At 40.0% G+C, this 21592-nt stretch overlaps 1 protein-coding gene across 2 annotated transcripts in view; it reads left to right on the top strand.

Moving 5' to 3' along the window:
• DUSP22 (dual specificity phosphatase 22) overlaps positions 1–20958 on the top strand; it is a 42866-nt gene extending 21908 nt beyond the window's left edge. Inside the window, exons 4-7 of one of the 2 annotated variants that reach the window (XM_021544772.2) lie at positions 7203–7252; positions 12502–12576; positions 14080–14251; positions 17142–20958. In XM_021544772.2, coding sequence (XP_021400447.1) covers positions 7203–7252; positions 12502–12576; positions 14080–14251; positions 17142–17327 — 483 coding nt within the window. In that variant the 3' untranslated portion in view covers positions 17328–20958. Of the gene's footprint in view, positions 1–7202; positions 7253–7816; positions 7824–12501; positions 12577–14079; positions 14252–17141 lie in introns of those variants that run through there. The other variant, XM_077785979.1, reaches the window with a different exon arrangement.
• Positions 20959–21592: the final 634 nt, after the last annotated feature.

Genomic DNA, 21592 nt, shown 5'->3' on the forward strand with positions numbered 1-21592 from the left:
AAAAAACCTTAACTTTCCTCTGTGATGTTTCACTGTCTTTTCATGGTAAGGGTTTTCCCTCATGAGATGTTTCAGTAGATCATGCTGACCAAAACAGCTCCCATTTTTCTTTCAGGTGTAGCGGCACCAGATGATTCTAGTTTGAAGTAATGCCCTGTCTGGCATTGATTCTGCTTGTGAAGTTGGGAACTCTGGCTAATTTTTCAAATATTATCCCGATAGCCCACTAAGAAGCCACCAACAGACTTCCACAAAGTCTCTTTTGAAGTGTGTCAGGCCAGGCCTTTGTGACAGGGTACCCCAGCAGAGGCTGCTGTGGTGATGCACTAAATTAGTTCACAGTTCGACTTGTTCATCGCACATGAGCTGTGTCGAGGGAAGCACGTTCCTGTCACGGCAGGTGGCAGGGAGGAGAGGATGAAGACTGCTTGGAGCTTTCAGTGGTGAGCTGTTTGCATGAGGGATGCTGAGACCAGTAGATGTCTGGTGTTTCTAATTGCTTGGTTATGGTGTTAACCAGAACAGGACAAATGCAGAGGACATGATGTGTCCTCTTGTGTGTGATGTGTTAACCCATGCTTCTAATCACAGAATCATAGAATGGTTTGGGTTGAAAGGGACCTTAAAGATTATCTAGTTCCAAACCCCCTGCCATGGATGGGCAGGAATACTTTCTACCAGACCATCCAATCTCACCTTAAACTTTTCCAGGGATGGTGAATCCACAAACTTCTCTGGGTAACCTGTTCTAGTGTCTCATCACCCTCACAGTAAAGAATTTATTTCTACTATCTAATCTAAACTTGCTTGCTCTTAGATTGAACCCATTGTCCTTTGTCCTGTCACTAAGTACCCTTGTAAAAAGTAAAGTGAGCTTATTCCAGAGGTATAGTGATCATATTCCAGCATTCCCTTAAAGAAAGAGGCAGTTGTGATATATTGTTTTATTTTAGTACTTGGGGACCCCCTTGAGGGTTCAGGGATAAGTGTGATTGGTAGTGTTCAGATATGCCCTGACATGCCTGAGGGCTTGAATAAGTCATGCAGTCAAGACAGATGAACAAAGCCTTTCCTCTCAGCTGAAGTCCGGTAAATAACTCTTGGTGTGTCCTGAAGGAGATAAGCCACAATTTAATACAAACTCATTACTGTTTTCTCCCACTCTGCATTTCTTCATATGAGACAGGTTAGAACTGGAATTCAGGGTTAGAATTAGAAATGATAACCACAGTTCTGTGCAGCTAAAATAAAATCCTTACATTTTCAGCATTTGCCTCTTTTCATTTTAGAGAGGAGAGATGGAGAAGGAGGGTCTTAACAGGACACTTTATATTTGTGATTGGCACATTCCAGCCTTAAGGAGCTATTCAGAAGTGTCACTGAGACTACTTCCTGAGAAAACTGTGAACCAGCATTTTAAAAAACTCTGACATTCTATTATTCCTGATAGCAAGAATGAAACATATGAATTCTATTGCAGGAGCATCCCATTTGCTGCTGTTCATATTGATATGTTCATGTAATTGCAATTTTGTTTATCATATTTTTTGAAGCCAAACCTGAGTGTGTTGTTCACTCAAGTCAATTAGTGGTTATCCTTGGCTGAAACACAAATGCATTTTCTATGAGTCATTAATAAAATCAGCACTAATTGTGATTGCTACAGAAAGTAACTGAAAGGACAAACAAACGGTTGAACGGTTTTCAGTTTAGCAGGTTCAGTTTGGTGCATTACTGGACTAAACTCTTTATAAACTCTCATTGGTTTGGCTGGAGGAAGCTTTGTGCTGGCTGTTTCCCACTTTAGCCTTTTTGCTGAAATGCCCCTAAACAAAAATAAGTCCTCCTGTCCTCATCTGTTGATGTGACGACTCAAATTAACACATGGTTTTTGACTAACCTGAAAGAACTGGCCAGGTGCTGGAGGTTTTCTATTTGCATTTTGGTTCACAAATATTAATTTAGGGTTTTATGTTTAAAAAAAAAATTCTTGGAAATTGTTGATGGTACCTTTACATAAATTTAAATAGAGAAGTTTAATGCCAAAAATACAATACTGAACTTTCTGAAATTTTTTTTCTGACCCTTCCCCCTACTCTTTGCCCTTGGAGAGCAGAAATTTTGTAATTTGAGGATCTTTCCCCCTCTCCTCAACTTTTAAAATCTGACACTCTAGATTCAGGCTTCCAGTGCTAACTAGAACCTCAGAAATGTATGTACAGCAGCAGCAGAGATGATATTCTGAAAAACGTCTGTAAAAACATTACTTGGAAAACCCACTGAACATGAAATAGTGAGTAGCATTTTTAGTGCTTCTTATTATCATGCAAGCTGTTTTATGAGTGCGCATTTTATATAAGAATCACTGGCCAGTTTCCTTTCACATATAAAACATATATTAGTATGGTTAAGATGTAATCAAACTGATTATCATTCTCAATGACTTCAGAATATCTTCGATCATTGCAAAGGAGCAGCCGTCTGTATAGATGCTGTATTTGTCTTACGGTACTTTTTGCACTTCATCCTGTTCAGAGCCGAAATCATTCTTGGTATTGTACAATTGAATTTGTGTGTGCCCTGCAAAGGTCCTGTTTTCAGTCATTGACCCAATAGTTGACATTTGGCACTTAGAGAGATATGTCATTCTGCTACTGCAAAACTCTACAAGTTCTTCCAAAAAACCCCAAATGCCAGTTTTTACAAGTTTAGTTAAAATGAAGTCAGAATTTTTAAAATAAGATTCTGTTTAAGTAGAATAGAAACAGAGTTTTCCCTATACTGTACTGTTGTGTTCCTGACCACTGAATGAAATACTGGATTTAATAGCAAAGATGCAATTATATTTTTTTAAAAGCTAATGATATTGGGAAATTCTTGTTCTTTAGTCTTACTGACTTTTCCAAATGTGACATAACTGTTCTGTTTCCAACCTTAGTAGATCAACCTCTAAAATAATTAGGAATTTAAATATTGACAGAATGCCATTAATACCTTATTGAATGTAGTGTAAAACTTCTGCATATATATGTATGCACCTGAAATCTAGTTTAATCCCTTGATATTCACTGCAGTAGAACTGGCTTATTAATTCCAGAATCTGTTATGAAATTGCACAAGTGTTGTTGTTTCTCAAATAACAGTGAATTTTAGAAATTTTACTTAACTCTCCCTTGTTTCAACTTTGACAATCTTGAAATCTGAATACTTGCCATAGTTTTGTTAGCTCTCACTGTATCGGTTTAACTGCAGCACTCAGTTTCAGGGCCTGTGAGAGAAATCTAGTTTTGGTGGTTACTCTGCTGAAACAGAAAACAAAAAAGTAAATTATATTTTATTTTACAGATTTTTATTTGGGACAGTGTTAACAGGTTAAATAACCAAAAGAAATGAAAGCACTGCTTTTATTTGATGGGGCCATCAGTTAGGGTCACCATGTAAGTAATAAGCAAAAAGTCTGGCGAGTGTGTATATGTGTTGGAAGGTAGGGGTATTTGGTGGTAAAGGTGATTGATGGAGAAAGGAAAGTGAGCAGTGATTTCAAAGTAACAAATGGAAAGTAGCAGTGAATTGAGATGAGCAGAAAAATGCTGTGTTGAGCATCTCATTGCCCTAGGGGCTTGGGTCTGTACCCATTCCATATGTTTGGGATGTTATATTGCCTAATAATATACATAGATTTTGTGTAATTAAAAAGGCTGCATCAATAGATTTTAATTGGGTACTCTGAGGAAAAGCATGTTTAGAGACATAAAACATAACTGACATAGCTGTCAGCTGAAGAAATTTTTGAATAACAATATATGTGCAAGAACATGCAATAAGTAAAGGGCATGTATTACTTTGTATAGGATTTTAAATGGTGTTTCTTTTTTCATCAGTTTTTAGGATTTGCAAGTTTTTCCCTTTGTTTCAAATAAAAACCATGTTTTGAAATGAGCCGCTTGCTCTGTAGCACCTAATTTAGTGTGTGTAGATGAAGTTGGCACAATACCAGTTTTGCGTTGTTCTGACCTTCCTTCACTGAATAATTCTACGGAATTGTCATTCTTAGGGAACAAAGTGTCCTAAATTTAAAAAGATGTAAATAAGGACTTCCATATGGTTGACATAAAATTTGTATTTGTCTTTCCATTTTTATTAATATGCCATTTTGGTTCAACTGGGATATTGCATCTGCAACTGGATTCAGGTTTATTTAATGAAACTGCTGACTAGGGACCGATTTGGAGCCTGTTGAAATTTTCACAAGAAGCTGGTTTCAACAGTCTTTGATTTAGCTTACTCTGTTATAGTCACTGTTCCAAGGATTGTTGCCACCTAACATCTTATGCTTTGCAGTTTGAGAATGGCAAACAAACTGCTAGGTAAGAAAACAGTGGTGTTTCTGTCTTTTTTGCATGCTAGTACCGTATATTAAATGTTGTAGGTAGCTGTTTGTTTGCTTGGCATAAACTGTTCTGCTTGAAAGGTCCCTTTGGGACAGTTCTTCGATGGTACCTGCAGGGTATGTGCACAGGAAAGACAGTAGTGTCTTGGGGCACAGATACACAAATGTTATGATCCTGGGTAGGTTTTTTTTTCAAAAACAGTCACAAATAGCAGGGTTCAGCAATTAAGTGTCTTCCTATTGCTGATATGTTTTAAAAAAAGAAAAGTCTATACAGTATGTGTGAAGAAAATCTAATTCCAGCAATCATTGTAGGAATATCTACACAAAAAATCCTGAATCTCATTGATGAATATCTGCCTCATACAATCTTGTGGTGATGTCATATTTCAAGTATCCAGTTATGATAAATGGTATTTGATCTATTATTACAATTATTATTTCAACCAAAAGAAACAAAACTCTGGTAGGGTGGGATCCTCAGGAGTTACCAACTCTGGCCAAACTGTGTTTGGCTCAAAGTTGCTGAGAGTTTCACTGTTGATTTTTGTGGGAGATGGGTTAGGTCACTGCACAGTACTTTTGAAATCCCACCTGTAACTATTTCTGAGTTGAGTGTGTGATTATTTCCTCACAGGGAGGAGTCCATCACCACAGCCTTCCAGAAACACAGGTGATACACATCAGTCAAAACACCAAATTCCAGTAACTTAAACCATCTCCTTTCTGAGAAGATTTATTAATAAAGCTGACAGGATGATGCTGAGCATCAGCAAGCACAATAATGAAAAGTGTGCTGTGGGCTTCACTGGAAGTTGTAAGTGCTGAAGGTGTCCAGGATCAGGCTTTGGATGAGCCATTTGGGACCGTGTGGTCTCTCATAGGCTGGTTTCATGCTCTCTTGCAGTAGTTGGAACTAACCAGCCATGACAAAAAAAGGAACATTGCAGGTCTTAAATTTGTGCTGGGTGCTACTTCTGCTTTTAGAGTGAACACGATCTGAAAGCCCCTCTGCACTCAGCCTGTGAAAAGCACTCAGCATGTGCCATAGCTTCTGAAATCTGCGGAACAATTTGCGTCAGTGTGTGCTGGAGGAGTGAACCTTCTGGCATGTACTGCACTCCGGAGCTAACCCATCTCCTGCCCTCAATTTTCAATTTTTTCAATGGTATGGAGTTGCTAGAGGTGATGGGGAAAGAATAGCATGTAAATTTACTTTCGGGTCTCAGGCCCTCAGTCTACTGGAGTGACTCACTTGAAGTGATACTAGTGTCCAAGATAAACCTCTCAGATGTGTCATACAAATGCTTATTATTGTAATTAATCTGTCAATATAATTAATTATCCTTGGCTCAGCAGCCTATCAATATAATTATTGCTGCTACACTATCTTTCTAAATGAGTGTGTCTATACAAGATGTTTTGGATCAGCTTTTGGCTGTGGAGCCCTCCTGGCTTCTCACAATGTTTCTCACTGTTTCTGATTGTTTCCCACAATCTCTCTGACATAGTGGTGAAGTTTGTGTACCTTGCAGAGGTGTGTCATGGTGCTGGAGTCAGGATGTCTTGTAAAAGGCTTTGCTCTTAATGCAATGGCATGTGAAGAAACAAAGTATGTGTAGGAGAAATATGGAGGGGTTTCCGAGCCAGCAAAGCAAAGGAGTTGTAGATGATGCTGCCTCAGGTAGCCATGCACTTGAGCAGTGAACATTCCTGTTCTTTCCCCAGCTGGCAAATAAAATGCCTGGTAGGTGCAGATTTTGTTCCACTGTGTTAGCAAAGGATCTCTTGTACATAAATATGCAACTTTCCATGTGTGGTGTTGAACATGTGGGATTATTACAGGAGTGTGCATTGTTACAACTGGATGGATTTAGATGCATTTTATAATGACCCTTCTGCTTGAATTCTTATCTTTACACATGCATCTGAAGAATTCATAACTTGGCATCTGAGATAATTCAAAAGAGTTCCAGTAAATAATGTAGGTTTTATGTGTCTGAGCTGCAGATCGTATTCTTGGAAGTCCTATTTGAGAAGTCCGCTAAATGTGCTTTCAGAAGTGTTCTATTTCTTAGCAGCCATAGGAGCAAAGAAAACTTTGAAAATAAAATGACAGTTGAAACGAGTGTTGACAATGCAAAGCAGTAGTGTAGGATTATAGATATGTTGTTTTAAATATGCCTAGTAACATTTTAATGCATCAGAAATGGTTATCTATTTCCCTACTCAGTCTTGTAACTTACTGATAGCTGACTAAGAAAGAGAGGCTAACTTTGTGGAAGAAAGGTATGGTTTTATGGTTGTCCTTCTTGAAGGCTTCCAGAAATAAAAAAAACAAAATCCATATCACAAACATGTTTCTTCTTTGAAATCCATTTTGTTTGGTTTATCAACTGGTAAAGAAAAATAATTGTGTGAGTTTAAAAGAAACTGAATATCACAATTTCAGATTGTAATATCTGTTCAGAGAAAGGGAAGGGCAGGAGAAGATGCAACTTCATTTTCCTAGAAATGAAAGAGAGATGGTGTTTTCAGAAGTTTAGATCTTTTTAGTAAAGATGCTCCTTTTTTTAAAAGCTTACTATTGAGCCTTGGGAGAAGCATGACTAAGCTATATGCTGGAGTCTTAGCAATGTGAAAGCAAGTGTTTTAAAATCTGACTGTATAGAGATGATTTCTGCCTGAATGATGGTGTTACTTCCTCCAAATCATTAATATTCCACTAGTCTAGAGCAGGACTTGTGCTGTGCTGGATGAATGTGTTTAACTTGAATCTTTTCTTCTCATACCTTTTTGCTTCTTTACGCAGGGAATGAAGTATCTGTGCATTCCTGCTGCTGACTCACCCTCGCAGAACTTGTAAGTATTTTTTAAAAGTAAACCACAAAACCCCAGAAATCCCATGGTACCATGATACCTATTTTAAAATTTGCTGAAAGCTCTGAATCTGAGCTCTAATGAGTATTACACAAATGTGGGGTTTAATCTGTTAGGAAAACACAGCAACACTTTAATTTCACCCTGCTTTTTGTGTGTGTTTGTAGGAGTCTTGGTATGTAAACACTCTTGATTTGTGGCCTTAAACTTCAGGAATTCCTTAGTGAGTCTGAGCCTAATTCAGTTACAGTTTATTCTAGCCACTGTTTTTGTCAGTCTTTGTGTTTGGCTCCTCTTTTTTTTTTTTTTTTAGTGCCAACTGCAGCAATTAACAAAACAAAATATTTGAAAGCGGTTTGAAGCCTGATGCTCAATGGTTGAAATATATTCCTTACAGTGGGCCTTCAAAACAAAGTCCCTGTGTGCAAACTACCTCTGTGACAATCTTCTGGGGACTTCTTGAACCTGCCTCAGAAGTCCCTGCTGCTCTTGGTATAAGCTGGCATGGCAGGGAATTTTCTGCCCTGCAGTGACTCTGACCTTGGGGACATAGGTACTGCAGCTAGGGTGTCCAAGCCTTGCTCTTTCTCATCTCTGCTAAAGTTCACGTAATGCTAATTGATTTACCCCTGGTTTTAATTGAGCATGCCAAGTCTTGATTCCAAAGACAAATCAAAACAAAAGGACTTGGATGGTGACCAGCTCTTTCTTCTAGGGCTCACTGTTTATGTTGGGGAGAGGTGAGGGGGGTTTCAGCCACATCCTGCTGCCAAGTTTTGGTAGAGAAAGAAGTAGTGGAAAGAGGCCTGGTAGGTACGGAAGGAACTGCAGCACTGCTTTTCTCTTGCATCACAGCAATATTCTGGCTTATGCTTTTGGGGGATATTTTTAGAGCATGTGTTTCTCGTAGTCTAGAAAGATTCCAGTGTGGCACTTGATGTGTGATTTGCCTTTTCATTCTGCATTTCTGTCATGATTTTGGGTGAAGGGAAAAAAAACCACCACACCCCACCTGCAATAAAAAACACCCTAATCCCCTAAATTTCAGGTTTGTAATGAGAACGCAGAGAGCTAACTGCCTTTGTCATGGACAACTTCCATGGCCTTAATATCTAGAATAAGCATAAATAAATTTAAAGAAATATCTTTTCAGGAGGGAAAGCTAATACGAGATTAGAAGAAAACATTCACATGTCATTAATTGTTCCTTGGTATTTTGAGGTGTGTAGCATTTTTGACATTTTCTAAATCTGCTTTCTTTGTCAATAGAGATAAATTGAGAATAGAAAGAGGAAAGATGGCATTTATGATGAACATTAATCAATGTACAATTCCCCTCACTGTTAAATATCAAGGACCTATATTGAAAAAACAGCTCCTGTGCTTGCACTGTCTGGCACAGTACCAAGGCTCTTAAGGCTTCAGTAAGAAGATAGAATATTTGCATGAATATTGTTTCTGTTATGCTGCAGGCATCTAAAATACTTGCTTTGGTATCAGGTGGTTGCAAGCAAACGTCATTACTTCTAATACTGATACATTCCATCACTTAAAATAAAACTTGATGAGTAACCGATTTTTCTTCTTTTACTTTATACAGTCCAGGACTTCAAGTAAAATCAAATCATGATGCTCACAAATAGCACCATTGCTTGCTTTGCACATGCAGTCTTCTGAAAAAAAGAGGAAGTTATTTTTGTTCAGCCTGTGTGGTCTGGATGCAGTCTTATATAGGAGTGGTTAACCCATACTGCCTGTGCCCACTGTGGAGGGAGGGATAGCTAGGGAACAGGAAGGGAATTGGTCCCTCTGCAACATCTTTGCACGTCTACCCTCTTCTTCTGAAAGAGCTTCTGTTGTTTCTTTCTAGGGAGAAAAAAACAACCAAGCATGCAGCATCCTCTATTGCAGGTCCTTGTGTTCTCTTAGCAATGGCTGACAGGCACAACTGATGGGGTGCACTCTGCTCCTTTGTCTGTCCCAACAGCAAGGACCAACTGGAAACTTTTTACCCACTGAATTTTGGGACTGTGAGCTCTTAATGCACTTCAGCTCAGTTTATGTGAAGAAAATCTTTGGTTTCTTGTGTGAATAATGCATATTTTACTCCTAGAAAACTTACTTAGCGGAGTTCTTTTCCTCAAGGGATGACTTGCCAGGGAAATACAGCAGGGATTCCCCTGTTAGCATGTGGGTGTTCACTAAAGTGTCTCAAAAGCTTTAGTTTACTCCCCTGTTCTGCCCTTAGCAAGCATGGGGAGAAAGCAATTGCTTTTCAGATTCAAGGTATTTCCTAGATTTAAATCAATGTTTTTCCTGGTCTGTGAGAATTTTACCTTGGGCCAGTAACTGCTCCAGAAGTGTCATCCTCTGTAGAAGTCAGCACTAAAAAGTTATTTCTATAGAAATAAAATCTTGCCTTCCTGCCCTGTTCCAGTTAATTGTCTCTGGCTGCCTGTTTCTAAGGAATTAACCTCCAACAATCAGGTGGTTAGTGGTGATAATACAGAAGCCAGATGACCTATTAAGAGGAGAAAATTTTGTGGGTTTTTTTTTTTTCTTTTACATCATGAAAGGAAAGAAACATCAAGATGCTTTGTCCTATCTGATTTGGACACTGTCTTTTTAACCTTTATAAATACTTGTAGAAGTCCAACTAGCAACAAATGAAAATATAGCTCTGGTATCATAACTCTGCTCTTGGTCTAGTTTTGAATTTTGCAGCATGCTAAAGCATAAGTTTAGATAACTTCTACAACATCCTGGTAGGGGCGTTGTACTGGTGGTTCTTCCTGTGGTGTTTTCCCACTGTAAGGATGATGCAGTTCAGGACCCAGCTTTCAGCTGGGAGATGCAAGAGTCAGATATCATGTAATAAATTGTCCTGAAGTCCAACAAATGGGCTGCAAATCAACACATTTGTCAAGTGCTTTCCTGTTAGAGATGATAGTCAACTGTTTTGTGGTTACTGTAAGACTTACCATTCTTCTTTGTGTCTGGCACTTGCCACACAGCTAACTGGTCCTCAATCTTTGTTTTCATCTGAATGTGATTTTACCATAACTTTGAAAATGAGTTTAGGCAACTGTGTCTACTGGCTCCAGAAGAGACCCTGGCCAGAGGGTTGTGGAGGAGTACATAGCTCCTTTTCTCTGGCTTGAGATGAGGAAGGGTCAGGGTGCTATAGAGCAGCACTAATTCTAGATGTGACTATTCTCATTTTCATGAATGCCTATAAACACACTTGAAAGGACACCAGCAGACTGAGTGTCAGCAGTGATGAAGGGTGAAGAAAACTGGGTGAATGGAGTTCGTGATGTTTAGTACCTTGCAAAAGTGTTATGCTCAGTCACAGATATTTTTCAAACCAGAGTGTTGGAAGTGTCTTACCAAAACTTCTGTGAGACCATTGAAATTAATTCACTTGTGCATGAAGCTACCCTCCTGGCCAGATTTTCTAGAGAGAAAGAGAAAAGATGAGAAGATCAGGTTGTCAATACAACCTAGCCAGGGTTAGGTGAGTGAATTTTTTCAATCTCAGCTAAGCTTTTCATTGTGCAATAGCAAAGCCTCTTGCACACATAGCCAGAGATCTCATTTGTCCTCTAAGTTTGTTTATGTGAAACCTCTTGTGCTCCCCTGGCAGACTTGAGCACCATGATTTGTTAGAGCTCAGCCAGCTACAGTGGTTTGGTGTGGCAGTTGGAGTACACATGCATTTGTAAGGCTTTGTCTTCACTTATCCCACATGCTTCATCAGTTCCCTGAGAAACATAAAACCCTGAGCTGACCTACTGTCCAAGGGGATTGCATTGTGCGTTGAGATTTTCCAAATAAGCTGCTCAGGTCTTCTCTAGCTGTGTTTTCCATGTTGTATCCAGTGATGCAGGAACTGACTGGAGAGGGAGCACCAGGCTTTGGGATCTTCTTTTTGTTTATTCCAGTTAGAGTTTCCTTTGCAAGTTCTGCAGGCAGTGGCATCCTGTTGCATCAGTGTTGTCCTTCAGGTCAGGAGTGTTTACAGTATCGGCAGCTGCACTGTTAGGCAGGAAGGGAAGCTTCCTTTTATGTGGGTATTCCTGATTTTTGTGTGGCTGCTGGTGCTGGGCTGAGGTTTTTTTTCTTTTACCCTTGTGGTATAATATTCACTCAGAAAGGGGAAACATCTTGAATACAGGACGTTGTGTTTCATGGGTGTTGAGCGCAATGTGCTTTCAGGTTTGCCCTTGCTGACAGGCCTGGCAATGACTGCCCCCTCAGAACCTCTTTCCTCTGCCTGTGTTGCCTGCATTACTACTGCTTGTGAGCTTGAATTGCAAGAGCACTCAAAGGCCACTGTGAAGTCCAGCTCTGTTGAGCTAAGAGGTGCTGCTTGCAGCTGTGGTAAACTGCAGGCAGCACCAAAGGTGGGGTGTGCAACTTGGAACTGGGATGCAAAGAGGCAGTTCTATATATTCATTCACTCACATGACAGCTGCCCACTCGCTATCCTTCACTATGCCTCGCTAAAAATGAAAGGGGCACGTGTAAAGGATAATGAGATTATAACCCTAAAGTTTGCCAACAGTCTTCTCTATGTTTTCTCCTCTGCTCCTTTAAAACAGGTGGGCTGACACCCTGAATATGGGCAGAAGGGGTACTGCTGTCTGAAAGGAGAAGACTGGAAGGAACTAAAGAAAAGAGGGCTTGAATTGAGAATTTTTTCATAGCAGAGACAAAAGGGAGTGATTTCACATAGCCAAGCAGAAAGTCTTAATGTTTAGACATGCCCTAGCATATGGCTTGAAGGAGGAGGTGCAGTTAGAGTTAAGCATAAGTTTGGGTAGCAGGTAGTGTTTCTTTGTGAGAGACATTACATCTGGAGAACTGCTCGTGTAGCTGTGCTGAGTTCCACCAGACATCTGAGCACACAAGGACATGTGAGATCAAGTCACTGCTTTTAAGAAGTATCAAACACAAACCGAAATACAGACTTGACAGTCATCAGAATAAAGTTTATCGCACTGTAGTGCCTAAAATACCAGTTTCTTACTTGGATAGAGTGGCAAATAACTTATGCCAGTGAGTTCTGTTTCATTGGCAGACAATAAATTTTACTTTGTAAGACCTGTATTCAGTTCTAAATTCTAGAAACAGCGTGAGGTGAGCTTTCGGATATATTTCTTTCTTTCTAAGTAGTGATTTTACTAAATGCAGCACTTTCTTTATCCTCCTTCTGCTTTTGTTTTCAGAGCAAGGCATTTCAGAGAGAGCATCAAATTTATCCATGAGTGCCGGCTCACAGGTGAAGGCTGCTTAGTTCACTGGTATGTATACGGCTTGCTAAAAAATTCTTTTTAAGGGTTTCTCTACCTTGATTTGGATGTTCATAGTTTTAATAAATTAGTGGACATCTCCACTCTGTAGCAAAATCCTCTTGGACTGAATTGCCCCCTTTATTCAAAAAGCCCCAAAAGATTTGCAAATGCTATTAAAGTCTTATGCGAGGATGCTTGAGTCTCTGGGATGGGCAGCTGCTTGGAGATGAAAGGAGCCCGAGAGATTTTTCTTGACCCTCTCTTATCAAACACCTTTGTGGGATTTATTTAACTAGGAATGTGCTGGCTGAAGACATGCTATTTATTTCTCATCATTTTAATTGCTGTATTTCTAAATGTGATTTACATAATTCTAATAATTTGATTAGTTTCTTAAACAGCTGTGTTAGTGACTTCAGAGTTGTCAAAAAAACCTGTTTGAACAGAAATTGATTTTTTTCCCTCTTCTTAAAACTGCTGAAGCATTCAAATGTTGCATTTGTTAATAGCAAGACCCTGATTGGAGATATGCTCCTGGGATTGTAAAGAATATAAAAGGAAATCCCACCCTGGGTTTTTGTTGCTCTCTGCTATTGGTTGTGGTCTTTGTGCTGTGTCCAAAAGACATACCTGAGTCTATATTTGGTATCAGAGTAATCTCATTGGAACACTGGACTTGTACACAGACCCTGAGTATAAATCCTCACTTTGCTATTGACTCGTGACAGGGCTGTGCATGAGCCATTTGGTCAGTCTTGGTGTACAGAAAACAGGAATAAGTAGTCTGAATACTGAGTTTTAAAAAACATATATTTAAATTTGTGAAGTATTCAGAAACATAAAATGGTGAAAGAGACTGGTAACTCTTTATTTTTACTGTGGTAAATATAACTCTAACACATTCTTTATACTCTGAATAGAAATAACTCTGAGTTTGTCCAGTGTTGTCCAACCAGGCATCATGAATGATTCTTACTCTATCCCAGCTTTTCATCTGGGGAAAATGGAGTCCTGAGAGTTTTAGCTGCACAATGCAGTGGATAGCAGAAAGAGGAACTCAAACAACCAGACATATGTACCTCTTATTGGTTCATTTAAAGTTCATTTTGGCCCCATGAAATTGCAGCCTTTGTTCATAATGGAGAGGAAACAGTCTTATTTCACTGCTCAGATCTTTATAAACAGAAGAAAGAAAGGGTGACTTACTTCTGCCTTTTGAAAACCCAAATCTAACTTAGAATGTGTGCATTGTCCCCTGCTTTTGTGACTACTTAATACTTTTTTCTTCCTTTTCAGCCACATATGAGTTACCACTCAAAACCCACTTTCTTAATCATGTAATTTTCTTCTGCTGCATTTGAAAAAGTAGCAATAAAACTATTTAACTCAAATATTATAATATTTCTTCCCCATGGCAAGCAGCACAGCAGTGATGTTGAGATGTAATGCTTTTAGCTGTGACAGGTGAAGCACAGCACTGCTTCAGTGTATTGCACCCTCTTCTCCATGCAGCCTTGCAGGTGTGTCCAGGAGTGTCACACTGGTGGTTGCCTACATCATGACCATCACAGACTTTGGCTGGGAAGATGCACTGTCAGTTGTCCGTGCAGCAAGGTCCTGTGCCAATCCAAACATGGGCTTCCAGAGACAGCTGCAGGAATTCGAAAAACATGATGTTGATCAGGTAAATGAACTACAAAAAAGAGCTGTGAAATACAACTCCCAAGTCAGATCATGGGCTACTTCTCATTATTTTGTGGTCTGTGTGGTTTATCTGACTCCCTGTTTTTGCTTTGAGGGAATTCCCATTTGAGGGAATGGCTTCTTAGCCCAGCCAGTTCCATGAAGGAGGTACAGATAGATCTGAAGGTGTCAGGGGATGCTGGGTGGGAGAAGGGATGAAGGACAGCATCTAAACACCTCTTGCCTAGCTGTGCTGTCAATCTAGTAGTTGCTTCATGTGAGCTAAGATACAGTTCAAGATTAACATCTTTAGGGGGATGAAAGGTAAAAGGTGCATTCTCAGAACACAGGTAAAAGGCCAACCTATAACTACCAGTTGCATAAAAGTAGTGGGTTTCCCCCCAACACATTCATTTGGACTAGTAAGCAGGAAAGAAATCATCATCACAAATCTTTCATATCCAAGAGTTAAACTAAGTCCTCATTATGGTTTGTCCATAACCCAAGTCCTCCCACCTTCTGTGGCTAGGAGTTAATATACTTTTTGATGTTTAGGGCAGCCTCAGATCTGACCATTTATTTTCTTATTAGCCTTTGAAGATTTTGTAGCACTGGGAGAATCAACAAAAGAGTTGGACTGACAAAGGAGTTTCATAAAACAAAAACTAGTTTCTTACTCAAAAAAAACCCCATCCTACGCAAAAGACCTGCTCCCTGTGGGTGATTGGTGACTTCCACTTACATTACCAACCTACTGTGGCTGTCCCTTCCATTTTCCATTGCTCAGCATGTTGTTGTTGTTGTTGTGTGGGCTTTTGTGCCTATTGTGCTTATTGAAAATAACAACAACAGCGGTGAACCAAAGTCGGAAAGCAAAATACACGAGACAAAGAATGTTGTTTTTTTTTATCCCATCCCTGTCATTATGCTGCAGAAAGCTCAGAGTTTAGAAATTACCATTAGTTTTGCATGATGCAGTTAGCAACTGTAAATATTTGTGTTCTTTTTTAATATTTAACTGAATGTTTCCTGGATCATTTGGAACTGGTGTAAATGGTAGAATAACTGATTTTTAAGAGACAAAAGTCAGAGAGGGACTTTCCAGACTTGTCTCCTTCCTCCCTTACAGTCATTTCTACTCTAATTGGTTTAGTCTAACAGCAATGACAATTAAGGCTGTATGCAAATAGCCTGATAAAGACAGTAACGTCTCTCTTTTTTCATTCACCATGGACTGTGCATTCTGTCTTTATTCACTGAGGGGGAGGCAGTAGGTTGCAAAAAGAAGTATCCACCTGTATTCACTGGCTGGGCTGTAGTTTTTTACTGTCTCTTAAGAGCAACCACATCCTCAGCAGGTGTCTGTTTACACACCTGATTTTAGTGGAATGGTGCCATCTGCCAAGGGCGTGAACTTTTTTCAGATTGCAGCAGCATTTGGTGTTTTGCTGTTCCACTAAAGGGTGGTGGTATCCTGTGGTTCTCTGGAATGTTGTCCTCTAGATCTTGGTCTTGTAGAATGAGGTTTAGTCACTAAGGTCACAACATAGTTTGCACCTGTTGCAAGCTTCCACATGGTAGCCTGAGGCTTCAGATTTGCCTGAGGACTTCTTTAAGGAATAGGAGGAAACATCTATGTTGAGATCTTGTCTCCCAATATCCTAATAAATTATCTTTATGTATCAAGCTATTTCATGAGCCCCAAACAGAACAAAGCTATGAAGGTTAAGGTTTGTAAATTCAGTATTATCCCCACTGGGACACAACAGTTTACTGTTTACTGTGTTTACTAGCTGCTTTTGCAGGTAAGTTCGACAAAATTGTCAGGAATTGGACAGTTCCTCAGCTGGAATTGTTCTCAGCTGGACTCAAATTCTCCAACAGGCAAAGAAGTGTCAAAGTTGAGTGGATAGAAGAAGTGAATATGTGAAATTTCCACTCTTTCCTATGAGACAGTTATCTGTTGGCAGGTCCAAATCAAAGAAAAGGAGCTGGGGATTTATACAATATGCACTTATGGAGCTTGTTGGCATACAGGTATCTTGTGGTAAAAAACTGCAGGTTTAAAATGAGATTTCATGACAAAGAATTAATTCGTGTTATGAAACACAAAGATGCTGCCTCAGCCTCTGAAATCACCTGAGCTGAAAATTGCTGCAAACTGAGGAAATGGCCAGGGAAAAGGTCCCAGTATTATTGTCCTGCCATTGGTTGATTCTTTTCTCATCATTTATGTCTGGTTGCTCTCAAAGCAGGGTACAGAGCTAGACTGACCATCACCTGGGCCTGGTACCTATGTTACCATGTACCATATTCAGTCATTCATATCAGTAACATATGGCGCCCAATTCTATAGCTTATAAAACTCATTGAATATTTCTTCCTAGAAGACACCTATTTGGATATCCACACCACATTTTTTACTACTGGTGTTTGTGGGCTCAGGATCAAAAACCTGTAAAAGTGGTTCACTTTCTGATCTTCAACCCTCTTACAGCCTTTTGTGACTTGGGCAAGTTGGCTGACCATATTGGCTTCTATGCTAATTCCTCTTATTGTTTGTGTATACAGCAAGACCAGGGAGATTTTAAGTCTAGGATGTCCTATCCCAGCAGGTGTTCCTTACTGTGCATTACTCCAGTCAGGCAAGCTGTTCCACAGATGTGTCATTTCAGAAGATACAAGGGGTCTCAGTGATTTTAAATATGTGATTTAAAATCTCAGCTGTGCATTCTGTGGTGCTGTTGAAGGACATGCAATATTTGCAATGCTTTTCTTTAAACTGTATATGATCCTAAAGGTTATTGAAATTCTGTAGGACAGGAAGAAGAATTACTTCTCCATCCATTTCATGTTTAATCATTTTGTATATGTCTTTTCAATTTCTCCAGTTCAGGCAGTGGCTGAAAGAAGAATATGGGGAAAACTCTTCTCAGGATCTGCAAGAAGCCAAAAATCTTCTGAGCAAATACAAAGAGCAGGCAGAGTTGCATCAGACTACTGGAGGAAGGCAGTGGAATAACAACTTCTCATCTGTGCCATCACTCTCATACAGCAACTACACAACAGAGACCTAGTTGCAAGAGGTTGATGTTTTTTTTTTCTTTCTACTTTTGCAAAACATCTTGCCATGTTTTTCATCCCATCTTCAAGACTTTCAGCAGTGAACCATGCAAACTGTTGATTTATAGAAATCTTCTTGATGACATTATGTGTGTGTGTGTATGAGTGCGTTTCACACAAGTTGGTAATTTGGGCAGGATCAAGCTCTGTTTATGCCCAGGGACAGGATCCAGTTACTGTGGCTGAGGCAGTTTGACAGCCACAGCTATGTCCCCTTCTGCCCACATTGCCTGGCATTTGCTGTGAGGTTAGCTCAACTCCTCTTGTCGTAGTCTAGCAAAGGGCTTGGAGAGATGAGGTCTGGTGATTCAAGCTGTGGCAGTTTGGCATCTCTGCACTCGTAGTGGGGCAAAGGTGTTAACTGCACCTGAAGAAGGGAACTCAAGTCTGTGTCTCTGCTGCTCCTGTTCACAGTCCATTGGCAGGTAATACTGTGGAGGTGGGCATGAGCTGGAGTGCAGGCTGAAAGCTGGAGCAGGTGAGACAGGGGCCCAAGTACCTTTCCCCAGCAGTGGCATCTAGGAGAGAAGTGGGACAGACAGCTCTGAGTAATAACACCTTCAACCGCCACAGCTGTCTGTGCTTCAGTGCCCGTGAGACTGAGCTGTCGGCAGAGCTGCCACAGACCAAGAGTGCCCAGGCTGTTACCACAGCTCAGCTGATGTGCAGTGATTTACGCCGTGGTCCCTTGACTTTGCATCTGGTCTCCCAACATAAGCTTTTCTGGAGCATAGTTGATCATGTCTCCAGAGCCACTGAGCTCCATTCCCCACGGAACACGTGCCTCTTCAGCACACACCCCTGCGCACACCATAACACGTCTCCAAAGAGTGGGCTCGGTGTGAGTGCGAGCACCTGTTTCTTTGCTTGTGCTGTGGTTTGCTCTTTGACTTCAGCTACCTCAAAAATGCTGTTCTTGTCATTGTGGTTGTAAATGCAACCTTGAAAATTGCCTTGTGTAATCTTAATCTAACACTGAGTGAAGTAAGTGGGTGCGTGTGTGTGCGAGAGTGCGTGTGCACGTATATTTCAAAATGTCTGTATATGAGGAGTTTATTGTTTTCTTTTAAAATTGCCCATATTTCTCACTGGTTTAAAGATTGAGTTGTTGGAATTCAACTTTCCTGCCATTTAAACACCACTATCTATTTTGCTGTGATCAGATTTATGGGAATGCATTTGTACAATATGTTTTAAACTAGGCTGAAACTAGGGGCCATAATCTGCTCTTGTAATGTTGTGTTTCTGGAATGGAACCATTGCCTGAGTCAAGTGGCTTGAAAAAGTGTAACTTCAAACATGTCAGTAGGGATGCTGGGCAGTGTATTGATTTCTGATGGTGTAATATGGGGTGGCCCTGATGCCAAGATCATGATTTATTGTCTTTGACTTGGAGGATGGAAGGCCCACTTTTCTTGAAGATTCTAGAAAATAAAAAGTACCACCCAAACAGGCAAGATAGAAAACTAAAACCAAACCCTTCATTTGTTCAAGTGTGGTGTATATCATGCTAAAAGCTGAGCACTGAGTGAGAAGCCATCAGCATACTAAGTAGTATCCAAATTGTGTCTCTTTCAATTCCTTTGGTACTCTGGCCTCCCATTCCTTCACAAGATTCCTCTACATGTGATTTCCTGCTTGCAGGTGGCAGTGAATTCTTTGGATTGGGAACAAGGCTTTTAGGCCAAGTAAACTCTGGCTGTTAAATATCTGTTGTTAAGTATCTTAAAAAAATATGTTATGGCTTGTGAAATACAGGTCCTGCATATCAATAATTGCCTAAAAGGAAAAAAGGAAATGGGGTGGAACTGACCTCTCCATTTCATCTGAGATCAAGCCTGCATCAGGGTTCTCATTGCACTAAGTGCTTGAAGTGTACTGAGCATGATGAGAGCAGGATAATATTGTCTTTGTTGCAGTAAGGGATGTTGCTGGATTTGGGACAAGTGCTGGAAGTGACTTTGTTTTCAAGCTTGCAGCTAAATGAACCACTGCCTCTTTGTTATATCCAGCAGTTGCTCTGTGATTGCTTGGTAAGAGAGGTATTTAGCTGTTTCTGAAGATGTTGATCTGCAAATAATAGTCTGGTTAACAATTCCAGCCCAGCAGTGTCCACATTGGCAGTCCCTTCTGTGCTCTGAGGGTAGATGTAATAATTGGAAAATGTTTTCCTCGGTAACAGGGTCTGACACACGTTCAGGATGCGGGTCCATTTGTTCAAATCTCTACTCATAATAGGATACGTAGGGCAGCATCAGCCCGCCCCCAGAGGGCAGCTTTGTCAGAAGTATTCTGCCTATGGTCTTGCAGGTATCCAGCCAGTCCTTCCTGCAGCTGGCTGCCAACACTGTGTGTCCTATAACACTCCTGTCCTTTCAGTAGTAATGCTGTGGGTGCTGGTAAGTTGCCAGTTCTTTTACTGTTCTGACACATACAAGGCAGAATAGGAGATATCTGTTAATTTTCATGTGTCCAAGATTAACCTGCATTGTTTTTTTTTAAATTGTTTGGTTATGTCCAAAGAGTCAGTCCCCTGAACAGGATTTTTTTTTGAACTGAGTTTGGCTTTAGGGCCATATAGCCAACATCAGTGTGCATTATGCTGCAGCTCCAAAGCAGATACTGGGTAAGCTGGGAAGACAGAGGGAATGCCACATTGTCAGTGAGTGGAAGTGCTTCTCTCTTTTTGAAAGGCAGAAGGGGTATTTTCTGCAGTGTCTGCCTTCAACATCTTCTGTAGTGGTCAGTGTGTACTACATACTGCAAGTAAGAGCAGTATAAGAGCAACAGCAGTCTAAGACCACTTGAATCTGGTTTGTCCATGTAGAGAGCAGAATGATGGTTTATTCCCTAATTACCACAGGTCCAGAAGAGAGAGCTACAGTTCTCACCTTTAGCCTTTTAGAGAGGGAGAGGAGCTAACACAGACTGAGAAGGTGACATGATTTGTCTTCCAACCAGCCTTTCAGTGGCAATTTGTAGAACTTTCCAGCTATCTGGAGGTATGACTAGACTCAATTCACCTCTTAGTAGTTGGCCTTTGTAATGTAGATGATGCATTCAGTTATTTTGTTTCTGTACTTCAAAACACGGTCCTCATTTTGATGTTCACTGGAAAATGTATAAAGTTTATAACACCTTATTGGATATCCAGATTTCAAATGTATAATCAAATTTTTTTGGGGCTAAACTTGATATCCATGTGTGATTATAAGCAAATGTCTAGTGTTTTAGAATGTAGGAAATGGATAAATGCATTAATAGTATTTATTACTCAGTTTTTTAACCTGGAAAAAGTTGCTTCCTTACATTTTGTGGTTGAATGGGAAGATATGGCAAATCATATCTGTTTTTTAAAAGGGATAATAACTTTGGTTGCTATAATGGCTACCACCTATAAAGATGTCAGTGAAAAATTATAGCAATTATTCCACTAGTTTAAAAAGTCTAAATCTGGTAAGCTTCTTGATTCTCTGTCTTCCTCTTCTTGGGCATCTTAGCGAAGCCTTGATTACTTTTTCCAAATGTTTGTATTTAATACGTTCTACAATTTTTTTATAAATAAAATTAAATGTTAACACCTGATCTGCTTTTGTGTTTCTTGAAATCATCGACAGTGTCCAGAAGGCTTCTACTCACTGTTTGTATCTCTGCAGGTACAGTAAGAGTACAAGGCTAACTCATTTTGGTGTTTTGATTACTTTTTTCTCCTGCACACAGGCTTCTTGAAACTATCTCTCTTTTCACCAACTACTTCCAGGTGACTTCAAGAATCTTCAGCACAAGCACCTCTTGATAGTCTCCCAAGAGGTTCTTGCATGTTGCTGTCTTATTGATTGTTGCTGGCCCATCTTTGCAATGGGGTATGTGGTGAAGCCAGTGTTTTTTATTATTTTGAAATACCTTATTTTCCATAGCACACTGATTTAGGGCTTAATCAGCTGTAAAACTTACCTGGTTTTCAGGCTGGCAGTGTTCAAGGCTCTCAGAGGAAGCTGATGTAAGTGGCAGATGATTCTCAGGGGAAAACATTTAGAGACTTTTAGTGTAAGGGAGGAAATGCCCCGTTCAAATTCCCACAGATAACTCACTGAATTTCTGGTTTGACACTACCCCTGCTAAGAGAGTATTTCTGACAGTTGGGCAATTGGGAAAAAAAATCCAAACCTAAACCAAAAAATCCACCAACCTGAGAGTATAAAGTCAGATCACAGCCATA

The sequence above is a fragment of the Lonchura striata genome, chromosome 1 (assembly GCF_046129695.1).
Source record: "Lonchura striata isolate bLonStr1 chromosome 1, bLonStr1.mat, whole genome shotgun sequence".
NCBI classification, from domain to species: domain Eukaryota; kingdom Metazoa; phylum Chordata; class Aves; order Passeriformes; family Estrildidae; genus Lonchura; species Lonchura striata.